At 38.8% G+C, this 12,549-nt stretch overlaps 1 protein-coding gene across 3 annotated transcripts in view; it reads right to left on the bottom strand.

Annotated features, from left to right (window-relative positions):
- Positions 1 to 2,203: 2,203 nt before the first annotated feature.
- Positions 2,204 to 12,549, bottom strand: part of LOC122076573 (histone-lysine N-methyltransferase CLF-like) — a 39,667-nt gene continuing 29,321 nt past the window's right edge. For all 3 annotated transcript variants that reach the window (XM_042641949.1, XM_042641950.1, XM_042641951.1), the window contains 5 exons: positions 8,185 to 8,275; positions 3,154 to 3,201; positions 2,952 to 3,080; positions 2,791 to 2,868; positions 2,204 to 2,663 (listed from right to left, as the gene is read on the bottom strand). In XM_042641949.1, the coding sequence (XP_042497883.1) occupies positions 2,472 to 2,663; positions 2,791 to 2,868; positions 2,952 to 3,080; positions 3,154 to 3,201; positions 8,185 to 8,275 (538 nt within the window). In that variant the 3' untranslated portion in view covers positions 2,204 to 2,471. The remainder of the gene's footprint in view (positions 2,664 to 2,790; positions 2,869 to 2,951; positions 3,081 to 3,153; positions 3,202 to 8,184; positions 8,276 to 12,549) is intronic.

Below are 12,549 nucleotides of genomic sequence, written 5' to 3'. Positions count from 1 at the left end.
TGCGTGGTTGGCAATTCTGAAAATTAAATGGCTAGGTTACGGTTCCATTATAACTGCAAGCATAATATACCAAAGCTACCTCTGTGATTCAACTTGGTTGTGTTGTTGATGGATATGATCAGTGGGGTCTGATGCCCAGTCAGTGATCCAACTAAAGTGTGTTACCACTGCCTGAACAATTTCACTTGTATCTTCGAAACATCAGCCACTACTTATTCCACAATCTTCATTGAAGCGTTTCCCTACTTTTTCAGAATAAGAAATATATCAAATTTCAAATATAGTAGCATTTTCCTTTTTGTTGGAATAGTCAGTGACGGTACCTTCTTTTTTTTTTTTTTTTTTTAATCACGCGGATTCATGTAGCCAACCCCATGTATTTGGGATAAGGCTAAGATGTGTTGTTGTGTTGTAGTCAGTGACAGTACATTCACCATGAAACAAATATTCGAAAATTGAATAAAAAAAGTTTAAAGGCAGAATGTTAAACAGGTTGTAATACGTAGAAACTTTATATTTTTTCACAAGAAATATTTGAAAGTATAAAAAGGAGAAGCATCTAAGGCTGATATAATGCTTTCGATCATTTTGACTTTTGAGGAAGACTAGGGAAGCATTTGTAGGCAGTGGCAGACTGTTAATCAGTTGGAAACAACAAACGGCAAGTGTTTCTGTTCTAAACACATTTAAAACGCATTTAAACATGTTTCCCTTTTTTGGTTTTTTTAGACTTAACTTGTTGAACATAATGTTTACTTAATTGATCATATCTCTTTCTCCCGAACTCTGATCAACCTTATTCTTTCGCCGACTTGAAGCTAACTCAATGACCTATATTTCTCATGTGTATGGATCCCGAAATTGAAATACAACACTGATGCATTTGCTAAAAAATGTTTCTAAAGTGATGACTCATAATTCAAACTGAACATACATTACTCGAAAAGTGTATTGACTGTTGACAACAATGAACAACATCATAGCCAAGCCACATTGCTCAATAAAACTTGGACATGTGTGGTGTATGAATTTAGAATTGATAGTGGATGATATTCAATTATATATCATAAAACTAATAATGAGACATGAGATATATATGCATTAGTGTTGAATACTGTAGTTATTTTGAACATTAAATGAAAGCATTCATGTAATAATTCCTTGATTTATACGAGTATAGTACCATTTTTTTGATCCACTTTGTTTAAAATCTACACGTTTAAAATTCGTACGGTCCGTTTTCTGTTTTTTGCCATTCTTTATTTTTTTGACCATTTATTTGATTATATCATTCAAAAAAATTTTACTGTTTAAAACTCATACCATTAGTTTCTTTTTTTTTGCCATTCCTATTTTTGCTAAGGGGGTCTGACCTTCCGAACCCCGCCTCCAACTTTATCTAGTAATATTAATCGTAATATAAAAATAAGTGTGGTCCATTGGGCCCTAGGATGACCCTTGTCTGTGGCCCCATTGAGCGTTTTACACACACACACCAAAAAAAAAAAAAAAAAAAAAAAGATTTTCTTAATCATAAAGTATTAAATTTAACCATTTATTTTATCACCTATAGGGCTTTCGTAGTTTTGTGTCTCGGTTTTTAGAGTTTGATAAAAATATTTTCCTCAAAATATGGGATTATTTATGAAGGGAAAATTTTTATTTGAGATTTGATCTTATCTATTTGGGATTCTCGAAAGTCAAAACTATCCTTCAGGCTCTCATAATCATTTGTTTCTTCCACGCCAAACTGATCAATAATTATCTCATCAGAAACAAAAAAGAATGAACATTATAGATAGATGCCCTAAAAAACACGAGAGTTCAGAAAGGCCCCCAAGCAAGCTGTGGAGGTTCACAGTGATGGTCTCCTCTACCACATCACCAACGTCGAATGGGTCAAAGTTTGAATCCAGTTGGATAGTCTACTACGGCAACTGACCAACAGTTCGACGCAGCAGTTATTGTCATTTCCCTATCTGGTGCAGCCAACGCAGTAAGGAGTCATATCCGCATGGCCATCTAATTTATTCTTCTAAATCAGAGAAGAATTGGATAGGATTACAAGCAAGCAAGCAAGAAGCAAACTACCGTTCCCAACCAGAGACTAGATTGGATTATAAAATTTTCGAACCCTAGATAACCAGAATGCATTGGATTATATCCCTATCCATCCACAGCCATACGACATATATATACAACATTGCACCAATTGTCCTTTCTATCATATCAGGAATTGTCCTCAGAAAAAAGTACAGAATAAATTGTTTCAAGTTTTGGAATGCAATCAATTTCACCAGGTCCATCAAATAAAAAATATGATTTCTTTTATAAGGGTGAAATTGCAGATCTAAACAGGGTCAACTAGGGTATACCTTTCATCAACATCAATGGGTATGATGCTTCATATGTTAAAGAATAAGATGAAAAGATATCAAGGAAATGAAAAATGGATGAACAAAAGCTGGAAATCAAGCAAGCTTCTTTGCTCGGCCACTTGAAGGAGCTGATTCCTCTTTCTTGAACCCTGCAGCTTCAGGCTTCCTTGCCCAGGCAGGAGCTCGGTCTGGCTCATAGCGATAATCATAAAAGATTTCATCTCCTGAGTTTATCCGTTCCTTTGCAAATATACCCACCCTATGATCCCCAGCTACCATGATGACCTGCCATAACAACATTAATTGCATGACTGCAAATGATGGACAAAAGGCCAAAATGCACTAGTATTTCTTGATAATACTAGTTGTGTGTGTGTGTGTGTGTGTGTGAGAGAGGGGGAGGGAGAGAGACCTTGGCATAGCAATTTGGATCAGGAGAATGGTTGGCAAATTTCAATTTGTCTCCCTTCCGATAAGCATCAAGAACAAACTGCAAAAGCAGGAAAAAAATATCCCATCAAGAGTAAAACAAAATAAGGGATCATTGAAGCAGAAGGTGCCACTGAGTCATGCCTGATCATTCAGATTGAAAAGAAATGATGAATTTTCACGGTCATAAATCTTTCCACGTTTATCAGCTTCTCGGTGTGATATCAATTCTCCAGTGTACTCCCCCAGGTATTCATGTTTGCCAACGCTATTCTGGAGAGCCATTCAAGACTCGCTTAGCATCAGAATAAACTAAGGGCAAGAAGCACACAAAAGAGATACTCACCTTCAGAAATGCTCCCCAGCCAGATACATCAGATCTTCCAAGCAAGACCTGTTCATGGATGTGGACCAAGAACCGCACATGAATCTTAATTAAAAATATAAGGGAGCTATGGACCCAACTTGGATCCTAATCTGCCTCTTCTTGCACACAGTTCTTTTAAGGTAAAATAAATAAAGTAATCCTTACAATAAATAGTCAAAATAACAGTCTAAAATAAAAGTGAGAATTTCACAAAACTTTGGGGGAAGTAAATATTAAATACTAAATCGAATGGCTTGCTAAGACTAGAATTAAAAATTTCAGTCAACAGATCTGACCGTAATATACAACGGAGTGTGCTATCTGGTTGGGCCACCAAGGTAATGTTAAATGGGTGCCACATACTTGCACTACATGGCAAGGTTGGATGGGGCTCAAATTAAGTGGGCAGATAGGCCCAAGGTTCCCTGCTCAGATGTCTAATGCAGGAGTAGATTACAAGAAACTACCCCAGCAATTTATAACCACAAACAATACAAAAAGGACCAGAAAACAAAGAAATAAGACCTTCAAATAAACCTCCCAAGGATACAATACCCATATAGGAGCAAAACCAGCCCAAAACACAACCCGATAGGAGAGAGAAAGACCTGCTACAGAGCTGGAGAGAGAGGTGCAGCCAGGTTTGTAAGAGTCTGATTGAGCTACACTCTTGGGTGTAGATAGTCCCTAGGGAGGGTACAAAAACCCCCAAAGTTGAGAGGATTCTAACGGCTGGTTGTGAAGTTACAAGTTTTCTTGATTTTCTGACCTAGGAGAAAGAATCACAGGCTTCAGGAGAGAGAATCGAATCTGGTTTGTAACTTGGACAGATTTGAACTTCTGAATACTCACAACAGTCGTATACTTCAACAACAGTAACTTTAGGATAAAATATAAAGCTTTAAACAAGAAGAAACAAAGGGAAAAGTGGGGGAGGAGCGGCTGTCTCGTCCTGGGCTTCTCACCCACAGCTATCCCAGTTGTTCTAAGCAATTGACTGTAATAATTCTTTATTCAAATCTGTCAAATAATGGTACATATGCCTCTCTATTTATAGAGGGGAAGTTTACAATCATATTAATACGAGGAGCTAGTTTCCCAATAGGACTACACTCCTACTACAACTAGGAGCTAATTTCCCAATAGGACTAGACAGTCCTACTATAACTAGGAATTCAAAATAAGACTAGGACTTAACTTTATGACTCCAACATGGAATAAGACTAACTAACTAATAGTCCATATAGGACTTTACAATCAACTAATGGCCTAATGGGCCTTTATTAAATTAAATAGCAACTAATTAAACTAATGAATAAAATCATGTTTTCCTACTTTCTACCCCATATTTTAGGCCTATTAAAATGGTCCATTTCAAAGAAGACCCATGGGATCAAAGGCCCAACACATACATAACACAATCCAAGGCTTATTTGCAATAAAATAAGCACAAGTGACTTATCTACATCAACTCGCCCTCTCTTAGAAAAAATTCATCCTCGAATTTTGTAGAGTGTGAGGGTGATCATATCATGGTGCACGTCCCTCTTCAAGCCGTAGAAAAATTCAGGTAGCTCTTTGATGATAAAGATGTAATCTAGAATGTGAGGAGCTCGATCTTCAAGATACTTTAATGGGATGACAAACTCCACATGCTCAACTTCAACATCTTCGGATGTATCTATAAGGTCATCTACATATGCACCTTTGATCTCTTCTAACTTCAATGCAACATAAAGCTCTTTTGGTTCATTTATCTAGTGGTTCCCAACCGGTTCCATTGATGGTTCAAACACAACTTTATTCTTGAACTCCTTAGGATCTTCCTCTTGGCTGTTCACAATCATCACAATTGTTGTAGTGTCAAGTTCCTCAGTCCCAACCTCATTGTCCATTGTGGCAACCTTATTGCTTTCGACTTCTTCTACATGAGTCACATTGATGGGAACATCAATGACTAGTTCTTCCTCAACAATAGGAATGGTAGAAAAAATTTTAACACTAACCTCAACTTTTGACTCTAGTTCACTGCTCAGAGGTGTCTTCTCTTGTTGCTCCTTTGCAATAGACGCTGATAATTCCTTTATGCTCTTGTTAATTGTGGGTGGCTTTTGGACATCTGGTGGAAGGAAGTACCTGCTTCATTCATGCTTAGATAGGTACATGCCTGCCAACTCGTACTGCATCTCGTCCCACGTTCTAGGTTTACATTCTTGAGCTTGAAGTTGCCTTTCACGGACTTTCCATTGCATTCGAACACAATCACTCATCTGGGAACATGCATATTGGCGTTTTTGTGTCTCTATTAAGTTGTAGTTGTCAAAGTATATGTCCAATTCACGCATCCATTTAAAGAATTCCCCATGAAAATAACGTGGTTGATCATTAGATTGGGCAACAGTGGATGTATTCTGATGGGAATCCTGTGGAGGGAAGAGCCTTCTTTGGAAATATACAGGGAGGTATTGTGTCACTAACTCATACTTCATCTCTTCCCAAGTCCTAGGCTCATGTCCTTAAACTCAAAGTTGCTTTTCATGGACTCTCCACCAATCTCTAACATGACCAATCAACCGGAAACAAACAACTTGAAGCTTTTGTGTCTCTGTCAAGCTATAGTAGTCAAAATATTCCTCCAGAAAATCTAACCAATCAAGGATGGAGAATGTATCCCTTTGTCCAGCGAAGTAACGAACTGATGGAACCATCTTCGGTTAGGCCCTGATAGATTGTTTGGAGCTATCTTCAAGCGTAGCTCTGATACCACTTAATGCAGGAGTAGATTACAAGAAACTACTCCAGCAATTTATAACCCCAAACAATACAAATAGGACCAGGAAACAAAGAAATAAGACATTCAAATAAACCCCCAAGGATACAATACCCATATAGGAGCAAAACCAGCCAAAAACACAACCCGATAGGAAAGAGAAAGACCTGCTATAGAGCTGGAGAGAGAGAGAGGTGCGGCCAAGTCTGTAGGAGTTTGATTGAGCTGCACTCTTGGCGTAGATAGTCTCTAGGGAGGATACAAAAACCCCAAAGTTGAGAGGATTCTGACGGCTGGTTGTGAAGTTACAAGTTTTCTTGATTTTCTGACCTAGGAGAAATAATCGCAGGCTTCAAGAGAGAGAATTGAATCTGGTTTGTAACTTGGACAGATCTGAACTTCTGAATACTCACAACAGTCGTATACTTCAACAGCAGTAACTTTAGGATAAAATAGAAAGCTTTAAACAAGAAGAAACAAAGGGAAAAGTGGGGGAGGAGTGGCTGTCTCGTCTCGGGCTTCTCACCCACAGCTATCCCGACTGTTCTAAGCAATTAATTGCAATTATTTTTTATTCAAATATGTCCAATAATGGTACATATGCCTCTCTATTTATAGAGGGAAAGTTTACAATCATACTAATACTAGGAGCTAGTTTCCCAATAGGACTAGACACTCCTACTACAACTAGGAGCTAGTTTCCCAATAGGACTAGACATTCCTATTACAACTAGGAATTCAAAATAGGACTAGGACTTGACTTTATGACTCCAACATGGAGTAAGACTAACTGTCCATATAGGACTTTACAACCACCTAATGGCCTAATGGGCCTTTATTGAATTAAATAGCAACTAATTAAACTAATAAATAAAATCTCATTTTCTTACCTTCTACCCATATTTTAGGCCTATTACAGTGGCCCATTTCAAAAAAAAACCCATGGGATCAAAGGCCCAACACATACATAACACAACCCAAGGCTTATTTGCAATAAAATAAGCCCAAGTGACTTATGTACATCAATGTCAAGTTTCAATCCAAAAAAAAAATGCTCATTTGTATTGTCAAGTTTCAATACAAACGGAATTTTAGGACCATAGGGAGAATGCATGGACATACACAGAAAAGTATCCAATGTATGGGAGGGTACGGGAATGAATTTGAGTCCAAATACATGGCCAATCCAGGCCACTCCCTAGACATTAAATGGTCAGAATTCCTACATCATCCTCCCATGGCAAAATCAGGTGTGCCACTCAACTGAAATCAGGTGGGTCACCCAACCAGGAAACTTTTTTCCTATAATAATAAGCAGAAACTAGCTTTTCACTTCTCCATAGCAACTGAACCATGGATTGGAATTTAGGAAAAAATTTGCTAAAATTTTGGATGAAATTTCTCATTTAAGTGTGGGCCAAAATATCTATTCAAAGAATTCCTAGAAGTTTCAAGATATGACAATATAAAAGCTGTTTCATTAATGTCTTATATACAGATGCTTTTTGCAAATATGTTGAGAAAATTATGCCATTTAAGTTACTGCATTTTGACTGAAGAAAGAAATTTGAGTCAAAATAAGTGATCCAATAGTATAATGCCATCATGTGGATTCCTTCACATGCCCCCTCACGAAAAATGGGCCTCTTTCTCTCCTTTATTAAACCCCCCCCCTATTTGACAGTTCGAAATCCTCCCCTCCCATTTGCCCCAAATTACACATGAGCATCGGAGGAAACCCTCACACATAAATGTAAACAGTAGTACACCCACTTGGATCACAAGGCTGATACTTAAGAGATACAATTTGGCCAGCCATACCACTACATACTGTCAACAACACTGCATTGAGGCCTTCCCGGCAGAGACCACAAAATCTTTTCTTAATAAATTGGTAGTAGTGTATTAAACCACCCTCTGTGCATTTTGTCCTCTTATGTGTGTCACCACCACTTGATGAAACTCAGTCAACTATGGGCAAATAAATACGATGAGATGTATGGAGAGCTCATGAAAAAAAAGGGAACTTTCCTTTTCTCCTAAGAAAATATAGAAGGAACATAGTTTTGCAATGGTATGTCATACATTGGCACTGAGAAATAAGAAGCACTCTTTGGAATCTCCTTTGCCTTTTCATTTCAACTAATATATACTGTTTCAGCTATAATAAATATCATTTAAAAAATCCAGCATAAGAAATATTATTGCACGTGCAGAAACAAAATGTGAATCATTATTACCCTTTGTTGTTGTTTGAGAAGGAGCTTCATATTACGGCATTCATAATTGTCACCTCTTTGGGAAGGGACACCGAGAGTACCATCACCACAACTGTGAAAATTCAAACAGCACAGGCAAAAGACAATTAGGGGATAGAAGCAACAAGAAAAATCAAGCAAAAATTTATCTTGGGAAAAAAAAAAGAAGAAGAAATAGAAGCCGTACTACATGATGCAAAGAATGACATTTGGCGATTCTAACACCAGCAACATCTTCTTATAAGGATTTTTCTTATTGGCACCCCTCAAGGTGTCAAATAATTTGTAACTTTACTTTTTGGCCCTTTTAGTATGATACAATTTTTTTTTCCAATAAGGGTAATAGTTCATTTTTCATGTATACTCCAAAAATGTGTTGTACACATGCATGTGATGTTGTCATTGTTGTCAACACAGTGCAGTCAGCTGAGTTAGCCGAGCAACAGTACAAATGGCAGGTATGGGTATAGAAGTGTATACACAGTATACTGATGTGACAGGGATTACAAGTTTTCTAGCAGAACTGGCAGAGGCATAGTTATCTGGTAGTGCAGTGGTAGTGAGTTCAGGACATGTGACAGCATGACAATGATTCAGAAGGTTCAAGACTTGTGGCAGTGTATGATGGCTACCGGCAGCGTTTTACAATGACATACTATAGTTGAGGTGGCAGCAAGAATCATGAAATGACATAATACATGATCACATGGATGGATGCATGTGTGCATGGAGTACATGAGGTGGCATGCAGTATCATGTGGCATGGTGAAGTAGACTGGATGAGATGGCATGTATATGTGGTAGGGCCACATGGCAACTTATAGGATCAGTCAGCCCAACAGCATGGGCCAGGCCAACCAGGCATGCAGCCAGCCATGGCTGGCTTGCCATGCACACAAGGCTGGCCAGCAAGGGCATCACAACAAGGGCTGCAGCAAAGGCACATGGCCAAGGGCCAGCCTCATCGCATGCTGCCGTGCACAGGATCAGTACAACACATGGCTCTGCACACACAAGGGCAGTGTAGCACACGAACCATGGCACGGGCTCATGCAGGGATATGGCATGGGCGGTTGAACCATGGTCGAGTGTAATGACTGAGGACCCTCTTCCAGATAACTGAGGAGAAGGGGACTTGAATATGCCGGTAACTGAGGAAAGACTGCATAGGGAGACAGTTGGAGACGGCCCGCCAAGCCGTGAAACTGTGATGGGGAATGTGTCTTAATCAGAATGTGGAAATCCAAGGAAAAGGTTCTAGAAAATCAAAATCCTTGCTACCGATCTCAGCATTGGACTGTTATCTTGTTTTATTATGAAGATACAGCTGGAGGAAGAAAAAAGGAAAGTTATTGTTCACATGAACAGTAACCAGCACATTATCTTCAAGGATTTGTTACCTTTTTTGTGTTTAGAGTCTTTTGTTAGAATGTAATTAGTTTAGGAAAGTTATTTTCCTTTTTCAATTAGTTTTGTATTTTGTAACCTTCTATTTTGAAGGAGCTGTTGTGCTTTTATAAGAGGCCAACTAATTGTAATTGAGATAGACACGAATTAATTAAAAAAAAAAAAAAAACTTGTTTACTTGCAATTATTCAGCCTGAGATAGGTGTAGTTCATCAACTGAGAGAGTTGAGAGTGAAAGACCCAGGCTGCCTTGATCAACCATTAACAAGTAATCCCAATGTGGGTGGATTTGGTCAGGGAGATGCAGAAATAGTACTCAAGCCATACATGTTTTCAGCCTGTTCTTCTTGGCATCTGTTGATTTTGAATTTTGTTCTTAAAGAAACAGTTTGAGAAGGCTTCAATTTGCGAAATGTATTTCTAGACTCATGGATTTTTCAATATCAAGTTAGTAAAAGAGTGAAATTCTTGTTGATGTGGTGTGATTCCTGTTTGTAATCCGTCAAAAATCTTCATTGAAAAGACTTTGCTTGCTTTGTTATACTCTTTTCAATTTAATGTGAGTATCGGGAACTACTTATAATCCCATTCCTAGCACTAGTCCTAGGAACAGTATGTAGAAGACTATTTGATTTGACCCTTTTTCAATCCAAATTGGAGTGGAATCCCTATCCACCATTCTTCCACCACCCCCATCGATTCCCCATCCATCTTCCTTCTTTCTTCTTCTATTTTACTGCTACTACTGTGAGATTGAGCTAGCCAAACAACAGCAACACATTAGAAATCAGAGCACACCCCTGCTACCCAGATTCGAGCCTACTTGTATGAAGATTTGACCTGCAGTTTCTCCCAGATCTGCAGCCTGTTGAAGACACCCTTCTAGGGTCTTGTTAGTAACAAAGGAGAGATGTTCGACAAGAATTTAAGGCCAAACCAAGGCCTGCAGCTGTAGCTGCTAGTACTGCAGAACTTCCATAAAGTTCAAACTTCATCGGAGGCTCAACTTTTGAAGAATATTTAGGAATCATAAGAACCTTCGATCCAAATTTGAACATCATCAGAGGCTGCAATCTCGAGGTATCAAAAATTGCCAAAAGTTTCATTTTCATGCCATCTTCATAACTCACTACTCAGACGGCAGAATCAGCTCAATTTTGGGGGTTTGTTTGTCTGCATAGGACCTACAATCAATCCAAATTGCAGCCTCAACGGATCCCTATTGAGTAAGTTAGGGATTTCTCAAGTTTCGACCTAAATCTGAGTCTATTTCCAGATCAGTTCCTGCTGGGACTGATTACCTTCGTAATTAGTTTGACATCAGCAGGAACCTGGGCTGGCCTGGGCCACGGGGTACACATGGGGTTTACCTCATTAAATGACTAAGTATAATAACACCTGACAAGTATTTGGCATAATGCCCATAAGAAGAGATCACATGCATTGCTCTAGGTGAGTCAATTTGGTCTCAGGGGTTAAGTTGAAAATTCCAACAAATCAGGAGGGGGCTCCGGGTACTTCAAAGAATGTCTGGCCGATGCTAGATCCATGTCTCAGAAACAGGCCACATCGCCATGATGATGATTGAACAAGCTCACAGTCTCCGTTAATCGGGTTACGTTGGTTGGTTGTGTGTGAGGTGCATGCGTCTTTTCGTGTTGTTTATAACTTTAATGTTTTTTTTTTTTTTTTAAATAATGGAGCGTACTACTTCAATTTGTTATTATTGCGTCGAAGTCGAGGAACGAATTTTGTTTTTTCTTCAATTTTTTGTTTTGTTCGGGAACAATTCAAACTAAACCCGGATAATACCAGTCCAAAAGGTAGGGAAAAAAGGAAGAAAAGTTTGATTGTTCTTTTTAACTTGCTACCAATATTTTTTTTTTTTAGAAATCTGAACCAAAAAAATCTCTCCCAGACTAGATCATCTTGTTCTTGTACTTCAGGAGAAATGAGTAATAAGAAGAAAGACAAACGCTGCGACAAAAGGTTTCTAGTATTTCGTACAGTTCTAGTATCTGAATCATGAAATCTTTTTATAATATCCTAAAGGTTTTGCATTTTTCAGACCCGCACAAGTGGTTGAGCAGGAGGGAATCGCAAGGAGGCAACATTCAAAAACTTTGTGAAAGCAAGCAAAATGATGCAATCTGAGTCCACTACGGAACAAAACTGCCCAAGCAGCCCACTCAATATCCACAATTCGCCTAGCCAAACCTGTCCACAAGGAGGAGCAATCTGGCACTAACAAATCGAGGGATTTGATGCTACTACGTAAACTCTCATTGAGTAGGTGTATCCAATCCCTCGATTGTGAGCATCAAATCCCTCGATCTGGTGAGCTCTTGTGCCAAACCAATGTCTGCGACGCGTGAATGTGGATACAACGCACGTCCACGATTCTGCCTGCAACAATGCCAATCCAATGGTCAAAATTTGATCCCTGTTGCCCAGACCAATGTGAGGCAAAAAAAAAGCTTGCCACATTGAGTTGTGATGGTTCATCGCCACACATTGATTTTGATCGATTGGTCAAGACCCTTTGCAATATGGGCTAACGATCAGATGCCTGCAATCAATACCGTGAATCAAGAAGCCGACCTAACAGCTTAAGGCATCCGTGACACGGTGGTGCACACACATGTAAGCCGCACCCGAGATTCCTTTTGGAGGTTTCTCTTTAGCCAAACTTCAAATGGCCATATCTCCATCCTAGCTCTGAATTTGATGATTTAAAATGGCAATTTCCTCATTTTTGGAGATCTACCCAACCAGAGAAAGAAAGAAGAAAAGGAAGAGAAAGAGGTGTGGAAATTGAATAAGTGGGTTTGAATTCTTTAATGCATTTATCATCACTCACCTACCTCTTCTTTGCATTCATGGGATCCATTGAAGACTTCTTAAAGTGTTGGTAAGCATTGAAGATGAACATGATTAGAG

This window comes from Macadamia integrifolia, chromosome 4, assembly GCF_013358625.1.
Source record: "Macadamia integrifolia cultivar HAES 741 chromosome 4, SCU_Mint_v3, whole genome shotgun sequence".
Taxonomy (NCBI): Eukaryota; Viridiplantae; Streptophyta; class Magnoliopsida; order Proteales; family Proteaceae; genus Macadamia; species Macadamia integrifolia.
This window is presented reverse-complemented; position numbering and strand designations above follow the sequence as displayed.